This window comes from Ornithorhynchus anatinus, chromosome 8 (assembly GCF_004115215.2).
Source record: "Ornithorhynchus anatinus isolate Pmale09 chromosome 8, mOrnAna1.pri.v4, whole genome shotgun sequence".
NCBI lineage: Eukaryota > Metazoa > Chordata > Mammalia > Monotremata > Ornithorhynchidae > Ornithorhynchus > Ornithorhynchus anatinus.
In genome coordinates, this window is record NC_041735.1 from 4,679,363 (window position 1) to 4,706,870 (window position 27,508).

General features: G+C 50.4%; 1 protein-coding gene across 3 annotated transcripts in view; it reads right to left on the reverse strand.

Moving 5' to 3' along the window:
* Window positions 1-27,508, reverse strand: part of UNC13C (unc-13 homolog C) — a 184,726-nt gene that overhangs the window by 13,087 nt on the left and 144,131 nt on the right. For 2 of the 3 annotated variants that reach the window (XM_039912855.1, XM_029070800.2), the window contains 8 exons: window positions 23,600-23,677; window positions 19,610-19,687; window positions 19,075-19,104; window positions 11,437-11,525; window positions 9,547-9,696; window positions 6,661-6,784; window positions 3,605-3,661; window positions 465-545 (listed from right to left, as the gene is read on the reverse strand). In XM_039912855.1, the coding sequence (XP_039768789.1) occupies window positions 465-545; window positions 3,605-3,661; window positions 6,661-6,784; window positions 9,547-9,696; window positions 11,437-11,525; window positions 19,075-19,104; window positions 19,610-19,687; window positions 23,600-23,677 (687 nt within the window). The remainder of the gene's footprint in view (window positions 1-464; window positions 546-3,604; window positions 3,662-6,660; window positions 6,785-9,546; window positions 9,697-11,436; window positions 11,526-19,074; window positions 19,105-19,609; window positions 19,688-23,599; window positions 23,678-27,508) is intronic. The other variant, XM_029070801.2, reaches the window with a different exon arrangement.

Here is a 27,508-nt window from a genome sequence, read left to right on the forward strand (position 1 = left end):
TATGCGGGCACACACATGCACACACAGCGGGGAGACGGTGGAGGTCGACAGACTGAGCGTCCCTTATCCTCAGCTCCCCCTCCCCTCCCCATCGCTCCGACTGGCTCCCTTCGCTCTACCCGCTCCCCGCCCCACAGCACTTGCGTATATATGTACATATCTAGAATTCTATTTATTTATATTAATGGTGTGTGTATATATATCTAATTCTATTTATTTATATTGATGCTGTCGATGCCTGCTTCCTTGTTTTGATGTCTGTCTCCCCCCTTCTAGGCTGAGAGCCCACTGGGGGCAGGGATTGTCTCTCTCTATTGCTGAATTGTACTTTCCAAGCGGTTAGTACAGTGCTCAGCACACAGTATACCCTCAATAAATGGACGGGTGAATGAACGCAGGTGGGCGAGGGGGGGACCCGGGACGGCCCTCGGGGGATACGGGGCGGAGACACAGCCCTGCCGTACCTTGACGGTCACCAGCACGACCTCCATGGCGGCACACTGCCTCAGGCTGAGGCCTTTGGCGTCCTCTCGAATCACGTGGTCCTGGAAGACAGGGCAAGGCCGCGCAGATGAAGCAAACGCGAGTCCGCCGATTTCCCGCCAGCGCGGGGGCCGCGTGCCCAAGTTGGCCCTTGCCGGGCTGAATTGAATGAATGAAAGAATGAACAAAGGACTCTCTCGGGGACTTGGATGAATTCCAAAATGCTCCTAGGGAGGCAGCGAGGCCTGAGGGATAGGACCCCTCCCCGCCCCCGTCTGGGAGTCGGGAGACCGGATGACTCTTTGACCTTGGGCAAGTCAAGTGACCTCCCTAGGCCTCAATTTCCTCATCTGTAAAACGGGGTTAAGATCGCTGCCCTCCCTCCCTCTTAGACTGTGAGCTCCGTGTGGGTTGGGGACGGTGCCTGACCTGATTAACCGGCATCTTCCCTCAGCGTTTGGCACAGTGCTCGGCACGTACTGAGCGATTAATAGATGCCACTTAAAATCGCAGTGGGTGACTGTTGGACAGATTAATCCACCCCTATCTCCCTCATGCGGAGTTGAACATCTGAACCCAAAGTATCAGGCTCTACATTCATTCATTTATTTATTTGTATCGTAAATGCTCAATAAATACGATGAAGATGAATTCATTTATTCAATCAATTGTAATAATAATAATGATAATGTTGGTATTTGTTAAGCGCTTAGTCTGAGCAGAACACTGTCCTAAGTGCTGGGGTAGATCGGGTTGTCCCACGTGAGGCTCACAGTTAATGCCCATTGTACAGATGAGGTAACTGAGGCCCAGAGAAGTGAAGTGACTTGCCCACAGTCATACAGCTGACAAGTGGCAGAGCCGGAATTCGAACCCATGACCTCTGACTCCCAAGCCCGGGCTCTTTCCACTGAGCCACGCTGTTTCGAGCACTTACTTTTTACAGAGCACTGTACTAAGCACTTGGGAAAGTTCAGTTACAATAATTAAGTGACATTCCCGCCCCGCAGTGAGATTAGTACAGTGCTTTGCACGCAGTAAACACTCAATAAATACAATTGAATGAGCTTACCGTCTAGAGGGGAGGAGACGGACATCAGTACAAATAAATAAAATTACGTGAGCAAGAATCTGCAGCCAGACATTTTAAGTCACTTGGACACAATCAACTCTTAGCCTGGGAGCCCCTGGAGGGTCAGGGACCGTATCAGATCGTCGTCTGTGTATTTTTCCCAGCGCTCTGTTCCGCGCTTTGCACCCTGTAGACACTCAATAAATATTATTGCAATCGCAGGGCTCGGAGCCGCTTGTTTTACTTCTCGAAGGGTTGGGGTTTTGGCCCGGGGGCGTGTTGGTGAACTGGGGGAGAGCTGAGGACTGCCTTGCCTGTTTCTGGTCTCTACCCTGTGGGCGGTTTTAAGCTCTGAGCAAGTGCTAGAGGATGGTGGCATTTGAGATTGGGTGGAGTGGGGGGGGGGGGTGTCACGGTGTACGGCAAGCCTAGTTCCTTGAAAAACCATGAGACCACCAAAAAGCCGGTAAACACGGAAGCATCTGCTGGAAACGACGGCCCGGTGGATTCCCACCCCCAACGCACAGAGGTCTCGCAACAGAATCAGAATTCCATCCTCTTGATGTTTGCCGATCTACTTTTTATGGGTTTGATTTCCTGTGCTCTATTTTTAGTGTCTTTTTCCGTCTCCCCGGTTCTTCCACTCTCCCTCCGCCTCCTGCTCCTTCCCGCCGGCCCCGCGGAGTGGCTCCCTCCTCCCTGAGCGGGTTGAGAGCCGGGCCTGAGGTCTGGCTCGTGTGTGGGGGCTGCCGGGGCCACTGAGGCCGAACACCCCACCTCCAGGGCCGGCATGCAGCCACTTAGGGATGTCACCCGAAAAAAGAGGACCTTATCCCCGGCTTTATTTCAGCAGGTCGTCGCCTCCCACGCAGAGGGAGTGAACGGCCCTGGGGCCCTTCACTGAACATCCTATTTTTGCTCTAGGACTGTGAACGTGGAGAGCCACAAATCGCAGGAATATTAATCCTGTGCCCAGCAGAAATTTCTCAGGAAGTGGCTTCGAGCTCGAAGACGCAGAGAAGGGTTATGACCACTCTGCCTTCCTGAGAGACTTCACAGGGCTCTTTTAGACCCCCTCCAGGGAAGTAGGGGAAAATTACGGGCTTCTGGGGCCAGTAGAAACTCCGGAGCAGGTTTACACCAGGGGAACGATGGGGCGTTCATCACAAGAGTTTTGAACTGGAGGGAGGAAAGGGAGGAAAGAAGGGAGGGGAAAGGAAGAAAGAGTGGAAAGTGCAGGAGATGTCTGTTTTGGATCAGAAAATCCTGTATGGTAGATGTTAGCATCCCCCACTTCGAACCATCGCTTTCCAAAAAAGCCAGAGGGCTTTCGGGCCAGGTGGGGGAAGAGCGCGGGAGAGAGAAGAGTTTGGGGTGCGGGGCTACGGACCGAGCCAGAGGACGCATTCCTTCCGATCCGGTGCCTTCCACCGTGACCGCCCTCTTACCCCTCGAACACACTGAAAATGTGTGTTCGCTTCCCGTCCCGTAGTCGCCCACCCACCCCCTCTCTTCATCCTCCTCTAAGCACCCTGCTCCTCCCCGAGAGTGCCATCTTAAGGGACAGAAAAACTTATCAGCCACAAGACCCCTGCGAAGGATAAATGTAAAAGAACTCCAACTGCTCCTCCTTTGCTGATCTCCAATTACGGCTGAGGCTGCCCCGGTTAAGAGTGGGAAAAACCGGGCTCTCCCCCACCCAGTTGTTCTCTTTTAAATGGCATTTGTCAAGTGCTCGCTATGTGCCAAGCACTGTACTAAGCACTGGGGTAGATACGAGCGAATCGGGTTGAACACTCCCTGTCCAGTGTGGGGCTCCCAGTCTCAATCCCCATTTTACAGATGAGGTAACTGAAGCACAGAGAAGTGAAGCGACTTGCCTAAGGTCCCGCCCCAGACAAGTGGGGGAGGCGGGATTAGAACCCACGTCCTCTGACTCCCAAGCCCGTGCTCTTGCCACTAAGCCACGCTGCTTCACCTGACACATGAGTTCACGTGACACCTCTCCCTCCGACCACCCCGAGGACCGGCAGAAATGGTTTCGCTCACCTTCAGTTTGGATAACTGTCCGAGATCTTTAGCCGCACTGAAAATCATCTGGGGCCCCTAGGATCATAAGGGAGAAATGTTATACACCAGATGCCAGTCATCGGTGATCAGGGTTGAATCTTCGCTACGTTGGGGACTACATTTCTCCTGTTTCATTTTGCCATTCCGAACAAAGATGGAAATTTCAAGAATTTAAACTCCAAATCTTTGAGTGGGATTCTTAGAATCGCTAAGGAGAGGGGGAGACTTGGTGCTTAGACACCGGAGGGCTCCATGCAATGCCATTTCTGACCCGTCCAGCCTGGAATTGCGTCTCTGCCAGAATCACCAAAAGGAGCTTGGAGGAACGGAATAATGGTTTCTCTCCTGGAGAGACACTCTCCTCACAGCTACGGATCCACCATGCCACACTCCTAACCGTCCCCTCTACGTCTCCAACTTTCGTTCTAACGAGCCGCCGGCGTGATCATCTCGTCTGTCTTGCCGCCGACCTCTCGCTCAAGTCCTGCCTCTGTCCCGGAATACCCTCCCCCATCGTATCCATCATATCCTACAGACGTTGGCTCTCCCCACCTTGTATGCCTAACTGACGGCCTATCTCCTCCAAGAGACCTTTCCTAAACATCCCCCTTTCCTCTCTTCCCTGTCCCTTCCGTGTCACCCTTGAACTTGAATTTGCACACTTTATTCACCCCTCCCTCAGCCCCACGGAGCATAGGTACATATCCATAATTTATTTATTTATGTTAACGTCTGTCTTCCCCTCTAGACCGTAAGCTTGGGTGGGCAGGGAACGTGTCTACCAACTCTGCTACACTGCACTCTCCCAAATGCTTAGTATAGTATATATATATATGTACACATATACGTATATATGTACATATACACACATGTGTATATATATATATACAGCGTGGCTCAGGGGAAAGAGCATGGGCTTTGGAGTCAGAGGTCATGGGTTCGAATCCCCGCTCAGCCACTTGTCAGCTGTGTGACTTTGGGCAAGTCACTTAACTGCTCGGGGCCTCAGTTCCCTCATCTGTAAAATGGGGATTAAGACTGTGAGCCCCACGTGGGACAACCTGATTCCCCCTGTGTCTACCCCGGCGCTCAGCACAGTGCTCGGCACATAGTAAGCGCTTAACAAATACCAACATTATTATTATTATTATAATATATATACTATACTAAGCATTTGGGAGAGAACAGTGTAACAGAGTCGGTAGACACGTTCTCTTCCGATAGAGTGGATGCAAACATGTATGTATATGCATCCACTCTATCGGGAGAACCTAAAGGGCAGGGGCAAGTCAGCCCTGATGACAAATTGCCCCATTGCCTGCTGCTAACTTCCTCTAGGGCGTTTAGGGCCCACCGTGGTGGTAATAATCGTGATGGAGGAATAGCCACCCAACTGCTTAGTACAGTGCTCTGCACACAGTAAGCGCTCAGTAAATATGATTGATTGATCGATTGATAATCCATACTTCCTCACTGCCTGTGGAAACAGAGGCCTGGATTCAGGGGTTGTCTGGGGCCGATGTGGTAAGATCTCACTTATCCGGAAGACATATCGCTGAGTTCCATATGGTTAGTTGGGAATTTGGGTAGTCAAGTATTCCCAAATTCCCAGAGGTAATTGAGAGGATGAAAGGAAATTCAAACCCGGCAGAGCACACTGTGCTCCTTCCTCGTTTTCTGAAGTTGCAGAAGAGGAGCTGAATCTTCGAGAGAGCCTATTTTATTATGGTATTTTTTAAGCGCTTTCTCTGCGTCAAACATTGTTCTAAGCACTGGGGTGGGTATAAGTCATTCAGGCCAGACAGGGTCCCGATCCTGTGACTTGCAGGTTCTGTTCAGCCCCTGGTATCTTGCTCTGGAAACACCAAACCGAGACCCCCTTACCCTGTAAGCCCATCGTGGGCAGGGAACACGTCTACCAATTCCAGACTCTAAACCAGCGTGGCTCGGTGGAAAGAGCCCGGGCTTGGGAGTCAGAGGTCATGGGTTCTAATCCCGGCTCCGCCACTTGTCTGCTGTGTGACCTTGGGCAAGTCACTTAACTTCTCTGGGCCTCAGTTACCTCATCGGCGAAAATGGGGATTAAAAAACGTGAGCCCCACGTGGGCCAATCTGATTATCCTGTGTCTACCCCAGCGCTTAGAACGGTGCTCTGCACATAGTAAGCGCTTAACAGATACCATAATTATTAAACCGTAAGCTTGTCTCTTAGACCGTGAGCTCATTATGAACAGGGAACCTCTCTGCTAATTTTGGCATACTGTACTCTCCCAAGCGCTTAGTACAGTTATCTGCACATAGTAAGCGGTCAGTAACTACCATTGATTGATTGACCAGTTCTGTTGTATTGTTCTCTCCCAAGCACTCAGTAGAGTGCTCCGCACACAGTAAATGCTCAATAAATGCTCAATAAATACCGTCGTTGGACTGATGGAGAAATAGTCGCCCAAACAGGTTACTTCATGTAATAACAATCATAATGGTAGTATTTGTTAAGCGCTTACTATGTGCAGAGCACCGTTCTAAGCGCTGGGGGGAGAGACAGGGAAATCAGGCCGTCCCACGTGAGGCTCACAGTTAATCCCCATTTTACAGGTGAGGTCACTGAGGCCCAGAGAGGTGAAGTGACTCGCCCACAGTCACACAGCTAAGTGGCAGAGCAGGGAGTCGAACCCATGACCTCTGACTCCGAAGCCCGGGCTCTTTCCCCTGAGCCACGCTGCTTCTCTAAAAAAGAAAAGTGCTTGGCACCTAACAAGCGCTTAACAAATACCATTATTATTATCATTATTATTATTAGAAATACATGTAGCAATCTGCAGCAGGATCCTCCTCTGCAGATAGCAGTGCCCCCAACGTGACCCTCTGCCAGAAGCACAGGCGCACGCTGCGCCGGCTCTGCCGGGAAACGCTCCCCCTCTATCGGAGAGCCTTCTGAGCAACAAGGTGGGGTCTGGGAAGCTCCTCGAGACCCCAGACAGTTATCCAAGCCCCCGGGCACATTGACCCGCGGGAGCCGCTCCCAGCCGCCTCACCGTCTGATCTGTCAGAGGGGGCAGGACGATCTGCTTTTCGATTTTGTTCAGCACCAGTTTCCACAGGCCTTTCAAAACCCGCTTGAGGACGGTCTTCTCACAGATCTTCGCAGAGAGGCTCAACCTGGAACGAGACGACACCCGTTCCGACAGTTAGAAGTTGTCCCCTAAGGGGGCTCAGGGCTCCCGGGTGGGCGGAGACTAGGTGATCCCCCCTCCCCATCTCCCACCCCCAAGGGGTATCTAATCTCGCCACGGGCAGGGAACGCGTCTCCCAATCCTGTCGCATTGTCGTCTCCCAAACGCTTAGTACAGTGCCGTGCACACGGTAAGTCTCTCAGTAAATACCACTGATGATGATGACGGTCAGGCCGGGAAACCTCACAACCCTTCCCCCCGTCTCAAGGATCAAGCTTCAGTCAGACAACCTGGCAGATCATTCCACCTCACCATCCGTCACTTGACCGAACCGCGTCCCGTTTGATCGGTTGAATTTAACAGACAACAAATGCACTGGAAAAGGATTTTTCTCCCCCAGAAGTTGTTTCCACCGTTGATGGACTTCCAAAATCGAAGCGTTAAAGCGAGCATAAGATGAACATTCCGCTCAAAGGGAAAGGACTCCTTAGAGTGTTTGGGTTCCAAGGCACCCGTAAATGGGCATGAGGATGTTTGCTGAAACTGAGTGAGAGGAAGGACACACACACGCCCGCTACCAAATGTGCCCGCTAATCCTGTCACGCTGTACTCTCCCGAGCATTCAGTACAGTGCTCTGCCCATAGTAAACGCCCAACCCCACTGAATGATCGATCGATCAATTGAACAGGATGAGATCGGCCGGGGAAAAATTCACGGCAAGTTCCTATGGCAGGAAATTTCCGTCATCAACGTCACCCGCTATTTATTAAGGGCCCCTTGTCCCTGGTGCTGCCTAAAACCTTAAATCATTTCCATTTCCATCGCCGTCTGTCACAGAGCCATTCCTCAGGTAGTTTTGCCCTCCCCTCAGCTCCTAGGAACCATATGATACACAGAAATGTTTTCTGGGTGTCGTAGAGATACATAATTTCACTGGAGAGAGGAGGCGGATGGAAGCGTTGAATGAAGTCGAAGTGGGTGAGTCCCACACAGGTAGTTTTGGAGAAGAGACACCCCGGGAGGTCATCGGGTCTTACCCCTGCATCCGCGCAGGTGAACGCGTAAACCGTAAGCGTCTTTTTGACTATTTTTACAGATCGCCGAGAGAGAAACTCCACGACCTTTCCCAGGGCTCTTTTTCATGGTAACGAAGAAGTCCTTCCTTGTGTCTTTCTGAACTCTCTCTTGCTGTAGTTGACCCCTTTTACTCTTGTTTGGTCCTCTCTATCATCTGCGTGGCCTTCTCCCCATAGAAAGCCCCTGCGATATGAAAGTGTTTTTAAAGGGCATTTGTTAAGTGCTTAGTATGTGCCAAACGCTGTTCTAAGCGCTGGGGTAGGTACAAGTTAATCTAGTCCAGGTATGGGCCCTGTTCCATATGGGGCTCATAGTCTAAGTAGGAGGGCGAACAGATAATCACCATTTTAAAGTTGAGGAAACAGAGGCACAGGGAAGTTAAATGACTTGTCCAAGGTCACCCAGCAAGTAAATGGCAGAGCCAGGATTAGAATCTGACTCCCAGGCCCACGCTTCAAGAATCTCCAGTGGTTGCCCGTCCACCTTCGCGCCAAACCCGAACTGTTCACCAATGGATTTAGAATTGGGTTGTTGTACTCTCCCACGCGCTTAGTCCAGTGCTCTGCACGCAGCGACTGCTCAATAAATCCGACTGGTTTGAATGGAGCTCTTTTCCCGGGGGGGAATGCTTCCGGGGTACGGGGGAGGGGAGCGTCGGTCGTGTCTGCCGGTGCCTTTGAGCCGAGTGACACAAGTCCCAACGCTCAGCACAAGTTACTGGACTTGGGCTGCTCCGGGTCCGGAGGGGCCGAGATTCCCATCCTCTTGGGTCCCTGGGGCACCTCATCGATCCCAGGCTGGCACCCCATTGCCAGAGACAGCCAGGGCCAGCGAGCCCTTGGCAAGGAAAGAGCAATCCACGAGCCACGGCCCCAGCCGCTCTGCGCGTCGGTTACGGATTTGGATCTTCCCCCCTTCCAGAGATTCAGAACGAGCCTTGGCGGCACAAGCCGCCGGTCCGAGCTGTCTCACGTGGCGGAGGGAAAGGTCGACGCGGGGGAGGGGAGGTACAGACCGGGTACCCAGCGGTGCCCATCTGGTCCCCGGCTCCCGGCTTAACGACGTCCGTGACGGCTGACCCTTCCCCGTCACGGAGAGACCCGCGCTGTGAGACCGAGCCCATAGCTACAGTAGAGTTCGGCGGCGGCCACGCCAAAATGGAGATCGCAGACCCGGAGCTGTGCGTGCGATCCGGCCTGGCTCTCGGAGTTGGACATTTTCTCTTTCCTTCTTGCCCAGACGGTTTCCCTTCATAGCCGGTCTCCTGTGGTTTTCTTGTTTACTCTAACCAGCCCGAGTGTCTGAGAAGTGGGGGGAAAAGAGAAGCCTCTCTTTGGGGCCTCAGGTAAAGAATAATAATAATAGTTGTGGTATTTGTTAAGCGCTTAGTACGTGCCAGGCACTGCACCGCTGGGGTGGGTACAAGCGAATCGGGCGGGGCACGGTCCCTGTCCCACGTGGAGCTCACGGTCTCAATTTCCAGATGAGGAAACGGAGGCCCAGAGAAGCGAAGTGACTTGCCCAAGGTCACACAGCTGACAAGAGGCAGGGGAGGGATTAGAACTCATGACCTTCTGACTCCCAGGCCCGGGCCCTGGCCACCACGCCAGATCTTCTAGAGGACCAAGACTCCCTCCACGGTGGGAAGACCAACTCCTGCAAAAACTCACGTCTTGTCCAAGAAGTCCATGAGGGGCCTCAAGACAATCTCGGCTTCCATAGCGGCGTTATTCCTGTTGGAAGCCAGAGTTCCATTTCCCCTCATCTGATTTAGCTCCGCAGCCATCTGCCGGACGCACTCTTCAATTGTGAGCTGGAAACTTGAGAAATTCCAACAAAAAGACAAGAATCCTGAAATACACATTGACAGCCCTTCCCTCCCCTTCTCAACCCTAACCTTCTCACATCCTGACCCGACCGCTGCCTCCACCACCTCTCTGACCTCTCTATCTCCAGCCTCTCCCCTTTCTAGTCCACAGTTCGCTTTGCTCCTCAGCTTCATTTTTCTAAGCTCCTCTCTCTATTCATTCATTCGTTCAATAGTATTCATTGAGCGCTTACTACGTGCAGAGCACTGTACTAAGCGCTTGGAATGGACAAATCGGTAACAGAGAGAGACGGTCCCTGCCCTTTGACGGGCTTACGGTCTCATCGGGGGAGACGGACAGACGAGAACAATGGCAATAAAATACAGTCTCTCTAGACTGTAAGCTCCTGGGGGGGGGGCAGAGAACGTGTCCACCAACTGTTCTATTGTCCTCTCCCAAGCGCTTAATACAGTGCTCTGCCCACAGTAAGCGCTCATTAAAGACAATTGAGTGATTGATTGTTTTGCAAACGCATTCCCCTTCTTCAAAACCCTCCAATGGTCGCCCAGAGCTTTCTGAGGTTGCCTCCTCTGCCCACCTTTTCCAGGGTCAAATGTGGTTTGCCCCTTCTTCTTGCCTGTCCCCAACAGACTACAGAGCCCTGCTCCTTTAATAGCCACCCGATGCTGAATCCTCTTGGGCTCCCCAGCCCCTCCGGATCGCTGAGTCCGCTCCTATCCCTCGCCACCCCCACCACTCAGGGAGCGACTCCCACACCTCGCTCCTCTCCCGTTACAACCCGGCCTACCCACTTTGCTCCTCTAATGCTAACCTGCGCGCTGGCTCTCGATCTTGTTTATCTCACCTCCGACCTCTCGCCCACGTCCTGCCTCTGGCCTGGAACGCTCCCCCTCCTCATAGCCGACAGACAATGACTCTCTCCCGCTTCAAAGTCTTCCTGAAGGCCCATCTCCTCCAAGAGGCCTTCTCTGACTAAGTGCTCCTGTCTTCTTCTTCCACTCCCTTCTGCATCGCCCTGACTCGCTCCCTCTATTCATCCTCCCTTCCTGCTCCATAGCCTTTTTGTACATATATAAGCTCCTTGTGGGCAGGGAATGTTTATCGTCCTACTGTGATAATGTTGGTATTTGTTAAGCGCTTACTACGTGCAGAGCACCGTTCTAAGCGCTGGGGTAGATACAGGGTAATCAGATTGTCCCACGTGAGGCTCACCCTCTTCATCCCCATTTTACAGATGAGGTAACTGAGGCACAGAGAAGTGAAGTGACTCGCCCACGGTCGCACAGCTGACAAGTGGCAGAGCCGGGATTCGAACCCACGATCTCTGACTCCCAAGCCCGGGCTCTTTCCACTGAGCCACGCTGCTTCCCAAGCACTGTACTCTCCCAAGCGCTTAGTACAGTCCTTTGCACACAGTAAGCACTCAATAAATGAGATTGAATGAATGAATATCTGTAATATATTCATTTTTATTAATGTTTGTCTCCCCCTCTAGTCTGTAAGCCCACTGTGGGCAGGGAATGTGTCTGTTTATTGTTCCATTGTACTCTCTCTAATGCTTAGTACAGTGTTCTGCACACAGTAAGCGCTCAATAAATATGATTGACTGGCTGACTGACATTAGCCAGCCAGGGGCAATCATGCCCCAGATCACTCGCTCGTTTCCAGTGCCCCCATAGCCGTCTCCCTCTGGGACAAAAATCACTTCCTAGGTGCTTGGAAGGTCTTTACCTTTCCCCGTAGGTGACGCTGAGTTCATCCAAGACGCTGTTGAGTTTTACTTGGAGTTCTTTGAGAATCGTACTCGCCTCGGGGTCCAGCTGCAGAAAAACGGTGAACGACGTCAGCCGGGGTCCCCGACACTACTGAAAGCTTCCGGGCCAAGCGGCGGCCTTAGCATCACGCCAGTCATGTCACTCGCTGCCCGTCTGCTTTTGGACCATCCAATATGGAAACAGCACCCGGATGAGGCAACCACCGCCCGATCAGAAAATGCGACGCCTTCGTGAACCACGATCGGTTAAGGAAAGCTGAAGAGCGCGGCCTTTGCGTACCGATGGAGCCAGGTGTCCGGAAACCTCCGGAAAGTTTCCGGACTCCTTGGGTCTCCATGGGGAAGGCTCCCGGGAAGAGTCCCGTGAATATATCTGGAACCCTTCTGTTTCCATTCTAGATGGGCTCCGTCGTGGAGCCCAGTCTTGAAGGGGGCGACCCCAGATGAGAGCCGGCCCCCTCATGGAACATCCCCAATCCTTCCGGAATGGGTCTTCGTGACTGTCTCGGGGTGGTGTTTCCATATTTTCCCATTAGCAGTGATTAAATTGGACCAATTTAAGCAGCGGGGTTGATAAATACATCCAGCACAGCTCGCCTCCTAATAGGAGGCCGGAGGCCCAGCAGACTCGCAGACCCTTCCAGAAAACAAGGCTTTGGAAACCGAAGGCCCTGAGACAAGAGGCACTTGTTTCTGGACTGAGGGAATTCTCATTCCACCGTGCAGGTTTTCTTGCGTCTCAGGATTCTGGAGGAGAATGTCACAGTGGTTCACTACCCCACGGCCAAGCCTCTTGAGGCCACGCTAAGGTTCTCTTGGGGTGAAATTCACTCCGCCGTTTTTCTCTCCGGTTCCCAGAATCCAGACCCAACTCCGGGTCCGTGGGATCGAACCAAGGTTTCCTCAGAAGGCCTTTGCAATTGAAGACGTCTGAAAGAGGGTTGGAGGAATTTGGCGCCCGGAGGATGCTGGGGGAACGGTCATCTTGGCTATCTGGGCAAATCCCAAATTCGGGGATGGTACGGTTGGGAAATCTGGGGGCTAACCAGAATCACGGACCCGGTACTCTCGGCAATCAACGGGAACAAGAAAGGATTGGGAGCGTGGCCGATACGAGGATTTTAAGATCCCCGATTCCCCACCCTTCCCAGAGTTTTCCAAAATGTAGGCAAGGACCACCGTTTCCCTCCGCTCTTTAGATAAATGATGGCAAAAGCAAAGTTTCCCCTTTAAATCTCGTTTCCCCACCCGAGTTTGAGGGTGATGAATCCACGTCACATTCTCTCTCCTACTGCTCTTGTCTCTGTTGGTGGGAAATTACATTTTTAACAGGGAAAAGGAGGAAAATCACTGGATTCCAGAAACCAAGAGCTTGGCAGTATGATGGCTTTGGGAGCCAGGGGAGTGGTCGGAGGAGCTCTCGTCAGCAAAACTACAGATGAAATGCTGAGACAAGCCAAATATCCCTCCCCTCCCTCCTCTCCACCTGCCCCAGGTAACTCTCTTCGGCGCTGCCTCTTCCAGTGCAAACTTTAAAAGAGAACTTTCGTTTCCATGGAGAACTGCGGTCTGCGGAAGGCAGAGAAGATCAGCTGGTCTCAGGGCCGAGAATTAATCTGGGGACCTTGTCTGGCTCTCCCGCCTCCGATCGATCGTTGGGCCGAGAAAAGAGCTTTCACCAAATAGTTTGAACAGCTGTTCATTTGCCAAAAATAATTAAATAAATAAATCTCATCTTGATTGCTATCGACGACTTTTTGCACTGGGTAGTATCTTTAGATTGCAAAGTAACGATAGAGAAGGGATCCGCAACTAAATAATACCGAAGTGGAAAAATACTCAGTTCTCTTCTGCTGCCGAACTTAAATCACCTAGGGGAGATGATTTAACCCTTCGCCTCTTAGCGGAGAGAGAGGCCACATCGGAATTGGGATAAACCTGAATCTTTCAACCCCAATATCACCTGCATGAATTGATCAGCGTTCTTCCCCGCTCCCCGGCCCACAGCACTTATGTACATATCTGTAATTTATTTATTATATTAATGTCTGTCTCCCCCCACCTAGACTGCAGGTCCGTTGTGGGCAAGGGAATGTGACCGTTGATTGTGGTATTTTATTCTCCCAAGTGCTTAGTACAGTGCTCTGTATATAGTAAGCGCTCAATAAATACCGTAACACCCTTAGCTCATCCATTAGAAGGATGCAATATGGGTAGAGAACAGCTCAAATATACTGTCTTTAATTCCTAATGTTAGAGCAAAAATATAAGAATAAACTTCCTCACTATAAAGGTCAACAGAAAATTCTATTCCGCTAAGATCAGGCCGGGACTAGAACCAACTAATAGGACTCTGAAACTCATTGGTTTATATCTTCTACTTTCTAATTTCAGGTGGCTACCGGCATTCTCTGTCCATCACACACAGAGCTAAAAAGCCGGTAAATGTTGCGTGCGATGGCAGCTGATTTATTAATACGAACTGGCTATTGTAGTCATCTAATAGGCAGCAAGTTGACAAATATCGAATTTTAAAATGTTCACCAAAAGATTTAAGGGGAAACACAAATCACTGGCAGCCGAACTTGGCCAACTCTGAACTATTTCCACATGGAAATCTACCTGATTAAAAATGAGGGAAAAAAGAACCGAAATCAACTACCGGGCTTTAACTTTTGACTTTCATTGTTTGGTGAACTTTGCCAGGTGTCACTAATTGGGTAGCCGTCTGCCTTCGGGGCCATTTTAGGAAGTGTGAACTTCAAGGGTACTTCAACTGAAATTGATTTCCAAGAAGCGAACATTCCAGGAAAGATTTATTATTAGTAGTAATAATAAAAATGGTATTTGTTAAGCGCATACTATATGCCAGGCACTATTCTAAGCACTGGAAAGATGCAAGATAATTGGGTTGGAGACACAGTCCCTTGTCCCACATTGGGTCACAGTCTTAATCCCCATTTTACAGAGGAGAGAAGTGAGGCACAGAGAAGTGAAGCGACTTGCCCAAGGTCCCACAGCAGACAAGCGGCAGAGCCGGGGTTAGTACCCAGGTCCTTCTGACTCCCAGGCCCGGGCACGATCCGCTAGGCCACGCTGCTTCTCTGATCTGCCAGGGAGATGCAGATTTTGGATGAAGAGGGCTTTCTGTACCTCCGTTTCCAAGAAGGGACCGTCCGAAAGTAGGATGGGGCAGTGGACAGCAGGAGATCTGCCCTGGGATCTTTTCGCTCTGTCCCTCCTGAATGACCGGAGTCTCCAGCTTAATCTGCCCCTCAACAGTATTTATTGGGCACCCACTGTGTGCAGAACACTGCACTAAATGCTTGAGAGAATAATAATAATAAGAGTGGTATTTGTTAAGCGCCTACTACGTGCAAAGCACTGTTCCAAGCGCCGGAGGGAGACAAGGTAATCAAGTTGTCCCACGTGGGGCTCACAGTTTTAATCCCCATTTTACAGATGGGTAACTGAGGAACAGAGAGGCTAAGTGACTTGCCCACAGTCACCCAGCTGGCAAGCGGCGGAGCCGGGATTAGAACCCATGACCTCTGACTCCCAAGCCCGGGCTCTTGCCACTGAGCCACGCTGCTTCGCTAATACATTTCAGTCAGTAGACATGATCCCTGCCCTGGAGAAGCTGAAAAATCTGGCAGGGAATCACACCCCTAAGGATCAGAAATCAACATTTCTCTTTGTCCCTTGACGACTTAAAAGACCGTTGTTTGTGGACTGATTTCTTCATCGGTTTCCATTAAAGGAAGTCACACCACAAACCGCCTGCGCTCCTTAAAGTTTCTCTTCTCATAGTGATGCCCCCGTTGAATCACGAAGTCGCTTTAAAAACAACCCCAAACAACAGAAGTCTGTTTCTTCGTCTGGGGCCCCGCCGCCGAACGGGTCGGTTTTTGAATGCTCCACTTTACGTAGGCTATCGGCTGCGGGTGGGAGATGGAGAGATAGATCAGCGTGGCTGTGGGTGAAATTTCCCTCATTTGACCTGACATTTGTATTCCGAAACAATATCTGAGAGTGGGACAACTGAGCCACTGGGAGCCGAAGGACCTGGGTTCTAATCCTCACTCCACCACTTGTCTGCTGTGTATCCTTAGACGAGTCACGTCACTCAGTCACCTCATACGTAAATGAATAGTGTTGGTATTTGTTAAGCGCTTACTGTGTGCAGAGCACTGTTCTAAGTGCTGGGAGAGAGACAGGGTAATCAGGGTGTCCCACGCGAGGCTCACATTCGATCCCCATTTTACAGATGAGGTAACTGAAGCACAGCGAAGTTAAGTGACTTGCCCACAGTCACACAGCTGACAGTGTCAATGGGCAGGGATTGTCTCTATCTGTCGCTGATTTGTACATTTCAAGCGCTTAGTACAGTGCTCTGCACATAGTAAGCGCTCAATAAATACTACTGAATGAAGTGGCAGAGTCAAGATTCGAACCCGTGACCTCTGACTCCCAAGCCCGGGCTCTTTCCACTGAGCCACGCTGCTTCTCTGGATTAAGACTGTGAGCCTCATATGGGACAGGGAATATGTCCAACCTGATTAGCTTGTTCGAACCCAGCGCTTAGTACAGTGCCTGGCACATAGTAGACGTTTAACAAATACCATTTTAAAAAAAAATGAAGCCGCAGACCCAGAAGAGACTATTCTCAACCCCTCCTGAGGAATCCCAAATCCCATCATGCTTAGCACCGGACGAAACTGTGGCCTTTTAATTGCTTTTGTTAAATGCTCACTCTGTGCCAAGCACTGTACAAGCACCGGAGTAGATACAAGATAAACAGAATGGACATCTCGTATCTACCCCGGTGCTTAGTACAGCACATGGGGCTCCCAAGCTATGAGGGAGGGGGAACAGATCTTTTATTCCCATTTTGCAGATGAGGAAACTGAGGCATAGAGAAGTAAAGTGACCTGTCCAAAGTCACACCGCTGGCGAGTGATGGCATCAGGCTGAGAAGTTGGAACCCCTTTTACTCCCAGGCCTTTGCTCTTTCCATCAGGCCACACTGCTTTGTTTCACAGATGCTTAAAAAACGCCACGACTGTTATTACCGTGATTATCGCTACATGTGGACAAGCCAGGCTCCCCTGGGGATGAAATCCCCCTGTCAGTGACATGCGTTTCGAACCCGGTGGAGGATTTCAATCGGTGGCATTTATTGAATGCTTTGAGTGTGCAGAGCTCTGTACTAAACGCTCGAGACAGTACAATAGGGTAGAATTGGTAGATACGTTCTCTGGGGAATGTGAATCAGTGGTCGTCTCCCAGAGCGCAAGATGATTCCGGGAGAACTGAGGACCAGTCCCCCCTTCTCCACTCCCCCCGGCCCCAGCTGAAAGTCACGCATTTCTTTATTACGCGGAGGCATCCAAATGAATCCCTTATTAATTTTGCAAGTGTTCAGAATTGAGTTGATGCTTAGGGAACAGCCTATTAACACTGATGAATCCTAGCGCTGCTCATGTTGAAGAGAAATGACCTAAGTCCTGGAACCCGGACAAAAATCGGCTTGTTTGCTTTGTTCTCTAAACATGGCCAGGAAAATGGCCTACTTTGTTCCATCCTGGGCCAAACAGAAATATCATTCTGTGTGAGCTTGAGCAAGTTACTTCACTTCTCTGTGCCTCAGTTTCCTCATCTGTAAAATAGGGATTCACTACTCGTTCTCCCTCTTACTTAGATTGTGAGCCCCAGATGGGACAGGCTCTAGTGTCCAACCTGATTAACTCGTCTCTACCCCAGCGCTTAGAAGACTGTTTGGCATACAGTAAGCACTTAACAAGTAGGATTATTATTAGTATTGTTTCTGGGCCTCAGTTTTCTCACCCCAAGTGGGGGGAGGCAAAATGCATTCTTTTCCTTCTTTTTAGACCGTGAGCCCTAAGTAGTACGGGGACTGACTCTGATCTGATTCTTTCCCATCCACCTCTGCACATAACACAGCGCTTTGCTTCAGAGTTAGCCCTTTCTAAGAACCATAATTATTATAATTATTATCTAGGGGTGCTTGGGGTTTTGTGGCTAGGGGATAGGCTGGTATCTTTCTAACCCCTTCTGCTTTCCACTTCCAGAAGCTGAGAATTGAGGGCCTTTTCTGATCTTCCCAGGTAATGCGCAACCTTTCTGAGGAAACGGCTGAGCATGCCAGAGATCATCCACTACATAAGCCACAAAACGACCCTCAAGAGGCGACAGGGAGCCCTTTTAAATATATCTCCCAATTTAAAAGCGACACCGGCTCCTCGCTGATTAGGATAAAGTATTCCGGGCCCAAGAAAATCTCAGACAAGAGAGGGGAGGATTTCCCCTGAGAAATTAGTCTTTTTTTTCCGGGACCTTTTCCAAAGCAAAGCGGACACCGGAAGGCCCCGGAAGCAGAGCCGAGCCGGGGAACGACCCCGAGGAGGTGCCTGTGGTTATGGGCTGGTTATGGGAATGGGTCAAAGGCAGACCCGGCAGAATTTTGGATGGCGGCTGACAAGACAGACGGGACGGAGCACACCTCACATCCCTTTTCTCTTTCTACGTCCCAGCCCGCACGCTCCGCTTCTCTGGTGCTAACCTTCTCACCGTGCCTCGTCCTCGCCCGTCCCGCCATCGACCCCCGGCTCACGTCCTACCTCTGGCCTGGAACGCCCTCCCTCCTCAGATCCACCGAACAATCACACTTCCCCCCTTCGAAGCCCTACTGAAGGCTCACCTCCTCCAGGAGACCTTCCCAGACTGAGCCCCTCTTTTCCTTGGCTCCCCCCCTCATCACCCTGAGTCTCTCCCTTTGCTCTACCCCACCCCTGCACCCCACAGCATGTGTGTATACTTGTACATACCTATAATTCTATTCATTTATATTAATGCCCGTTTCCTTGTTTTGAGGTGTATAGATCTATAATTCTATTTATTTATATAATAATTCAAAGCCCCCTTCTAGAATGTGAGCCCACTGTGGGCAGGGATTGTCTCTCTTTGTTGCTGAATTGTACTTTCCAAGCGCTTAGTACAGTGCTCTGCCCACAGTAAGCTTGAATGACGGAATGAATTTGGGGCCACGGGGCTGCGTTTTATCCAAACTTCCCAGGCGCTGAGGGGCATTCTGATGGAAAGTTCCGTTTTAAAGTTGTGCACCAGCCTCGCGGGGATCCCAGAGCGCAGAGCCCCCCGGAGTCGAACGAACCGATTTCCCACCACGCCACTCAAGGTGGATTCCCGGCGGAGGACAGGCGTATCTCATTGGCCAGCGCATCCTTTCCTGTTGCTTTCAGGTCACACTGAGCATCCACGTTTGCCACTCCCGTCAGCCTCGTGGAGCGAAGGGGGGACCCCTGCTCCCTGAGACACTCCTGCTAGCCCCCGGCCTGGTCCCGGCCGCCATTCTGTCGGACCGGAGCTGCCCACCTCCACCTCTCCCCACCATCGCCATCGCCCCGTTGGGCGGGAGGAGGAGGCCGGTTTCTTTCAAACCGCCCGTGTCCCCGGTCAAAACGACCACGTGGCGGCCGGGAGGGAGGGCCGTGGCCCCGGTGGCTTCGGAAACACGATCGATTTGGGGGGAAGGAAAGATGCTTACTATCACAAACCTCATAAAAGAATCTCTCTGCTTCTTTCTTCTGCTCAGTGGATCGCACGTCACAGGCATCGGACAAAGACACGACACATTACGAACGAAACACAGAGCACATTTTCCACAGATATTTTTAGGTGCCGACGGAGCACACGGGCACGTCGAAAACCACCGCCACAGACTATTCCGATGCAGACACTAAGATCAAGGCGGCACTATAGAATGGAACATAAAACATCTAATATCGATTGACCTTTACAGACCATTAGCATATATATGTGTGGGGTTGTTTTTTTTCCTAACCCAAAGGTTACGCTCCTCTTCCCCCACTGACATTACCACAAGCAAGGAAAAGATTCCTTCCGGCTCAACTCTGGTTGTTTTAGAAAGAAGAGCCTTGAGAGTTCTCAGGATTTCTGATTCTTCCACTTCTTATTTCACATAAATGTCAGGTGAGGCTTGGATCGGATCGCCAACCTCGGAAAGGGCCTCGGCGCTAATGATCTCTAAACAGGCAGACAGAGTGCACAGGATGGAAAATCTTCACCCACCTCTTTCCCGCCCATGGATTCAAACATCTTTTCCAGTTGGACCCGGAGCTGTTGGATGTTGTTCATCAGGATGCAGGGCTGCAAAGGAAAAACGTTAGCAGCGGCAGAGAAGCAGCGTTGTACGGTGGAAAGAGCGCGGGCCCGGGAGTCGGGGGACCTGGGTGCTAATCCTGGCTCTGTCTCCTGCCTGTTGTGTGAACTCGGGCAAGCTGTTTCACTTCTGGGTGGGCCTCGGTTTTCCTCACCTGTAAAATGGGGGTTAAATCCTTCTTAGAACGTGAGCCCCAGATGGGAGAGGGACTGTGTCCAGGTTGCTTATCTTGCAACTATCCAGGTGTTCAGTATAGTGTTTGGCACAGAGTAGGCACTGAACGAGTACCATTACTTTTAGAAGTCTGATATATAAAATTGTTTTTAAAGGGTGGGAGGGAGGGGGGAAATTTAACTTCCTGCTCGACGTAGGGTGAGATCACTATGAAACCGCTTAAGTCAAAGCTAAACCCGTGGAAAGAGCGAGGTCCCGAGAGTCAGAGGACCTAGGTTTTAAACCCGGCTCCACCGTGTACCTGTTATCTGCCTGACCTGTAGCCCAGGTGGAGGGAATCACCGTGGGTAGGGAAAGCATCCACCAACTCCGCTATATTCTTCTCTCCCAAGCGCTTAGTACGGCCCGCTGTACACAGTAAGCGCTCAATAAATACGACTGACCGACAGAAAACCCCCCTTTAGAGCCCCGTCATGGCCATATCGGGACAGAAGCCTGTCTGCGATTAGAATTTGGAGTTCAGAGTGGCCTTTAAATCATTTCCTGACTCCCTGGCCTTTAGCCCTCAAGGGAGTCTGGATCAGAACAAAACGCCAAAGCCAAAATGAGGGAAAGAAAAGAGTCCATCCCCTTAGCCTGCATATTGCCAAGAAAGGAGGAAAGGCAGCGCGTCTTATCAGGAGCAAGCAGCCAGCGGTGCCTTCTCTCACGGTGGGCCAGCAATGCTGCTTAGGATTGGCGGCAGAGAACCCGCCAACTCTTGTCTCTAGGGCAAAATATTGCTCTCGCTCACAGAGTGGGAGGAGGCTGCTGCCGCCTTCGAGATCATCTTTTAGTGGTGTGTGGTTACCCTCCTCAGATCCTTTGCTCGCTCCCCGAAGCTCCTGGGTCAACTGCCAATCATCCTCTCCTCCCCCTGCATGCCACCAGTTAATAATAACAATAATAATAATGATGATGATGATGATGATGTCAGTTGTTAAGCGCTTACTACGTGCCGAGAACTGCTCTAACCGCTGGGGTAGATGCAAGGTAATCAGGTTGTCCCACTTGGGGCTCACAGTCTTCATCCTCATTTTACAGATGAGGTAACTGAGGCACAGAGAAGTGACGTGACTTGCCCAAAGTCACACGGCTGACAAGTGGCGCAGCCAGTTCACACCCCCCTCCGACTCCACTCCCGGTCGTACCATCATCATCATCGGTGGTATTTATTGAGCGTTCAGTTATGCAGAGCACTGTACTAAGCGCTTGGGAGAGGACTAGACAGCAGAGTTGGTAGACATGTTCCCTGCCCACAGGGAGCTTAGAGACTGGAAGGGAGACCACACCTCTCATTTCTCCAGCCCTTTTCCCACTCCTGCCTTCCAATCACTTAAATCTTTCCAGGCCTCCCTACAGCTTAGGAGGAAATAGGAATTTTTCTTTTGGCCTGAGGGGCAGGGAAGGGGCATTTCGAAATTTCTACCTCTCACTGGCCCCTTGTAGAACTTTATTCTTCCCCTCAGCTCAATCAGTGAACAGTCCCCCTAGACTGTAAGCTCGTCCTCAAAATTGTAAGCTTGTCTGGGGCGGGGAATGTGTCTGTTATTATATTGTACTCTCTCAATTGCTTAGTACAGCCCAGCTCTCCATTTGGCTACAACACCCCGTGAAGGTTGTGCTTTTAATACCATCGACTGCCCAGACCGATTGCCCAGAACATTTATCGCAATACTAAACCAACAGCTAGACTCACTTTTCTTCACTTCCCACTCCCTTCTGCGTCGCCCTGACTTGCTCCCTTTGCTCTTCCCCGCCCCTCCTCAGTCCCACGATACTTATGTATAGATCTGTAATTTCATTTATTTGTATTGATGTCTGGGTCCCCAACTCTAGACTCTGAGTTCGTTGTGGGCAGGGAATGTCACCGTTTATTGTTGTATTGTACTTTCCCAAGCGCTTAGGACAGTGCTCTGCACACAATAAGTGCTCAATAAATACCACAGATTGATTTTTACAGGTGAAAGAACAACTCTGGGAATCTCCCGTTTGGCCTTGACCCTTTCCCAGAAGCCTCAAGGTTGGGGTTTCGGTTACCATTAATATACTTTTAGGTCAGCATGTCTCAGCCTAGGGTGGAGATCGAAGCTCGCCCGTCCCCGTCTGATTCTGCTCACTGTTCACACAGGTTCCCCTGACCAGTGAACCAGGTGGGGTCTGGGATTTTCTGGCCACCCCTCTGAAACGGGGTGCGGTATTAACCCCAGAGGGATACCCAGCACCGGTGTGGAGCCACGTACGGATCGTCCACCCCAAACAACCCTCTCAGGGGAAGCAGGTTTTCTACAGAGACCAAGGAAGGTGAGACCCACCGCATGACGGGATTGGAGCGTGAGCCTTGGAGGTCCAGGTGTGGACCCAAACCAATTAAGTTGAGCGGTTTCCTGAAATTGCTTTCTAGGGTCGGTCTGAGCGCTGGATCGTGGCTTAGAGAGAAAGGCTCAAATGGAACTTGGCCCAGCTGACTCTAATCTGGGGATGGGGCTGAGGGGTGCAGACCTTTGGGAGGGTGGGGAATGCAGGTGGGAGGGAGAGAACCTCGGGCTGGGGAATTCTGGGGAAGGCAGACCCGATGGGGAAGGGGGGAAACGATCCAAAACGACCGGGGCTCAGCCTTTCGGCAGTTTGAACCCCCTCTTCGGGGGGTGTTCAATTGTTTCCGTAGAAACGATCCGTGCTGGGGGAAAAGAAGGCCTCTCTGGCTGTCGGCGGTGAAGGAATTGCCAAAGTGGATTGAATCTGAAAACTGGCTGGCTGCTACCCACGGAAAAAGAGGAGAAGGAAGAGGTGTATGGGCAACAGTGCGTTGCCCAGGGTCTGGACTGCTGCTTCAGAGAGTAACAGGCTTTGAGGATTTCCTCTTAACTGTATTAAAGACGATGTGATGAGTCAATTCTGAATCTTGACTGGTATTCTGAACGCCAAATAGTTTGGTTCCAAATAAAACAAAATAGCTGCCCCCCTCAACGAACCCCCTCTATTGGGTGGTTCTATCCTGCCGGGAAAATCACAAGTTCAAATTTCCTATCCCAACCCCCTCCCCTGGTAGTAAAATGAATGACTGAATTTGGGCACAAGATGCTCCGAACGGTGCTTAAATGATTTGGCAAGTGGCTATCTTCAACGGTGTGTCATTACACGTTATGTGATGAGGCTCTAAAGCCCAGCTAGGAAACATTCACATTTAATTTTCTTTAAACAAAGCTGCCTTAAAAAAGGATTCGTATTCATGTCCGTCTTCCCCTTTAGACTTTAAGCTCACTGTGGACAGGAGATGTGTTCTCTTGTGCTCTCCCAAGTGCTGAATATAGTGCTCTGCACACAGTAAGCGCTCAATAAAGCCATTTGCCTGACTGACTGATTTAATAACTCAACTCTATTGTCATTCCAATTAGGAAGCAGGTTTCACTTCCGTCTCTTTTCATCACGCGAGGAGGCGAGGAATGGGGATATTCATCTAATTTGGGGTGATTAGGAGAACTAAAGAAGGGGGGGGGGGAACCTATGGGAGTTAAGAAAACATCTCTCAAATGGGGATCTGTCCTTAAAGCCACCTCATTAACAAATCGATCGAGCAGTAGGACCGACTGAGCTCCTTCTGGGCGGTGAGCACTGTACTGAGCGCTAGGGGTTGTTCAACAGAGTCGGAATGCATCTCATTCCGGTGAGCCTTTTCTACTTACCGTATTTTCTTTATCACAGTAGGAGTGGAAATCCCTCGAAACAATAGCAGCGTACTGCAGCAGGACTTTACAGATCGTCTGAGAAAGAACACAGAACATAGGTTACTCTCTCTCTCTCACATACTCCCCCTCCCCAAACCCCCGAATATCCATCCACGTTATTCACAGGCTCATTCAAATAATAAACTTCAAGAAACTTAGTTGGAAGGGATCTTCTGTGGCCTTTTATTCCACCCCCCTGTCTTTGGGCAGAATATCCCCCAAACCTTTCAGAAAGATGATACTCTCATAGTTTTCCCAGACTGCTAGAGAAGGGGAATCAGTAATTTCTAGTGATTTAATGCCTACAAGCCTCGGCAGGTGGTCTTCTTTAGCTAAGTGCATCCACTGGCTCCATTCGTGACACTGACCTAAAGCCTATTTTTCTCCCCAAATTAAGACGAAAGAAGGTTTTTATACGATGGGATGGGAGTTTGAGGGGTAGGGTGCAGTCTGTTACAGACTACTCTGGTATTTAACCAGTGGAGAATCGTGATCTGAAATGGCAGTGTTTCACATCTTTTTTTTTATGATATTTGCTAAGCCCTTATTATGTGCCAGGCACTGTTAGATTATCAGGTCTCCGTCCCACGTGGGGATCACGGTCATAATCCCCATTTTACAGATGAGGTAACTGAAGCCCAGAGAAGTGAGGTAACTTGTCCAATGTCACCCAGCAGACTAGTGGCAGAGGCAGAATTCGAACCCAGGTCCCTCTGACTCCAAGGCCCTTGTTCTACTCACTAGGCAACGCCGCTTCTCTGTCACTCATCCTGCTCCTCGTGCCCCATTTGCAAAGATAATGGCTAAAATCAGGCTCATACGTTTCCCCGCTCATCAAGAATTCCCGGCCGTTGTCCATCAAACTCCACTTCGAACAGAAACTCCTTACCGTCGGCTTTAAGGCATTCGATCAACTCGTCCCCTCCTACCTTACCTTGCTGATTTCCTTCTACAGTCCAGCGGGCAGATCGGATCCTCTAACGCCAACCTACTCACTGTACCCGGATCTTGTCTACCTCACCTCCGATCTCTCGCCCACGTCTTGCTTCTGGCCTGGAACTCCCTCCTACTTCGTATCTGACAGACGGTCCCTCTCCCTGCTTCAAGGCCTTATGGAAGGCACACATCTTCCAAGAGGCCTGCCTTGAATAAGCTCTCATTTCCTCTAATCTCTCCCCCTTCCGCGTCCCGGTTTCACAAGGATTTGCACGAATTATTCGCCCCAGCCCCACAGCATGCAGGTACGTATCTGGACTTTAAACATTTAATTTGTGTATATTTGTAGATTGTGTATTACTCTATTTTATTAACGATTTGTATATATCTACGATTCTGTTTCTCTATTTTGATGGTATCGCTGCATAACTTGTTTTGTTTTGCTGTCTGTCTCCCTCTTTCAGTCTAGACTCTAGACTATAAGCTCCTTAGGGGCAGAAAACATGTCTATCAACTCTCTGCGTGACCTATGGGTAGAAAATGGGCCTGGAAGTCAGAAGGACTCCCGACTTTGCCACTTGTCTGCTGTGTGACCTTGGCTAAGTCACTTCACTTCTCTGGGCCTCATGCACCTCATCTGTATAATGGGGATTAAAACCGTGAGCCCCATGTGGGATAGGGATTGGGTCCAACCCGGTTCTATCTACCCAGGCGCTTAGTACAGTGACTGGCACATAGTAAACGTTTAACAAATACCCCAAATCAATTAAATTACTCTCCCAAATGCTTAGCACAGCGCTCCGCTCACAGTAAATGCTCAATAAATAGCCGTGATGTAGGCAGTCAGACTGAAAACATGGAATTAGGATGAGATCCGTCAACTCCAACCACACGCCGGCATCATCAAGAGGTACGAAAGTCTGCACAGATTATGTGGCAGTGGAAGGAAGAACCTCGGCCTTGAGAGGAGGAAGCTTCAGGGAAAGGCAGACGGATAAATCGAGAAAGGCAGATGGCCGACCAGGCTGAAGTATCTTTCGATTGCAGCCGTTCGAACTTTAAACGGATTCCTGAAAGTGACTCTGGGACTTTTCCTGAGGAGACTAATCCACCAGTACATAAGAGCACGATTCCCAGTTCGCTGCTTCAAAATGGCAGTGGAGACTGCCAGAGTAATTTCATTATGAAAAGAACAACCCCATAAAACCCCATTGGTTTTCTGAGGCCTGCGGAAACGCAGACATTATAACCAAATTTGAGGAGCAGGGAGTCCCGGTCCCCAAAGGACCCATGTTTGGTCTTGTCCTGCGCTTGGGCCAGTGGGAGAAGAGAAAACATTTTTACCAGGCAATGCCGACGGGTTCTAATCCTGGCTGGGTGACCTTGGGTAAGTCGCTTCGGTTCTCTGCGTCTCAGTTCCCTCAACTAAAGTAGGGATCTAAACTGTGAGCCCCATGTGGGAGTGGGACCGCAATGCTTAGTACAATGCCTGGCACATAGCGAGCCCTTAAATGCCGTTTTTAAAAAGAAGATAAGAGGCAGGAAGAGGATGATGACCAAACACCTGACCGACTTTTTTAAAAAAAGAAAAGGAGGGAGAGGAGGTAAAGTGGGCTCTGCTTTTTCCAAAGGGCTCAGAAAAAGAACTGAACTGACGGGAAACTTGCGTCAACTCTTCATACCAAAACCAACCTCTCGAACTCCGTCTCCGGTTCATTTCTCCGCTCCTTCGTGGTCAGGTCTGAGTAGGACTTTTTGCAGAACTCCCCATCGCCTGCAAATGCCTATAGCGCCGTGTTTGGGGTGGGTAGAATGGGGAAGCCCACCACCCCACCGTAATAATAATAAGGGTAACGATAGCTGTGGTATTTGTTAAGCACTTACTCTGGGCCAAGCACCTGGGGAGCAGCGTGATCTAGTGGAAAGATCACGGGCCGGGGAGTCAGAGGCCCTGGGTTCTAGTCCTGGCTCTGCCAACTGCTTCTTGGGTGACCTTGAGCAGGTCATTTAACTTCTCTATGCCTCACTTTCCTCAACTGTAAAATGGGGATTTACTACCTGTTCTCCCTCCTACTCTAAACCGTAAACTTGCTGTGGGCAGGAAACGTGTTATATTGTACTCTCCCAAGTACTTAGTACAGTGCTCTGCACACTGTAAGTGCTCAATAAGTCCATTTGACTGACTGATCCCTGCAGCAATGGGAGGAATGCACATTATCCTTCCTCTAAAAGCCTATTTCTGAGCTTGGACTTTTCGAAGACAGTCGGGGCCGGGCAAGGGGGGGCTGGTCCCGTTCCCCACTTTCTCAACCAGAGCGGGGTCCTGGGTCCAGTCCGACAGCTCCTAATTCATTCAGTCATCTTTATTGAATCGTCTTTATTCATCTTTACTGAATCATCTTTATTGAATCATCTTTATCGACTAAGCCCCACTTTTCCTCATCTCCCGCTCCCTTCCTCGTCACCCTGACTCGCTTCCTTCGCTCTTCCCCCCCTCTCCACCTCACAGACCTATGCATATATCTGCCATTTTATTTATTTGTATCGATGCCCGTTTCCTCGTTTCGATGTCTTGATGCCTGTTTATTTATACTGGTGTCCGCTTCCCCCGCTCTAGACTGTGAGCTCACTGTGGGCAGGGATCGTCTCTCTTTATTGCTGTATCGCACATTTCCAAGGGCTCGGTACACACAGTAAGTCCTCAATAAATACGATTGAATTGAATGGAATTACTGAGTACTCACTGTGCGCAGAGAACTGTAGTAAGCACTTGGGAGAGTACGATATAACAATAAACAGACCCCACCACGTGGAAGGCCCTGGAATCCCTGACTACCGCACCTGTCTTCCCTGGACGCTGAAGCGGCTGCAACTCACCGTTCCCAGTGGTTTCAGGCTGGCACCAGGCCCAGGCTCTTTCGACTTTCCTCT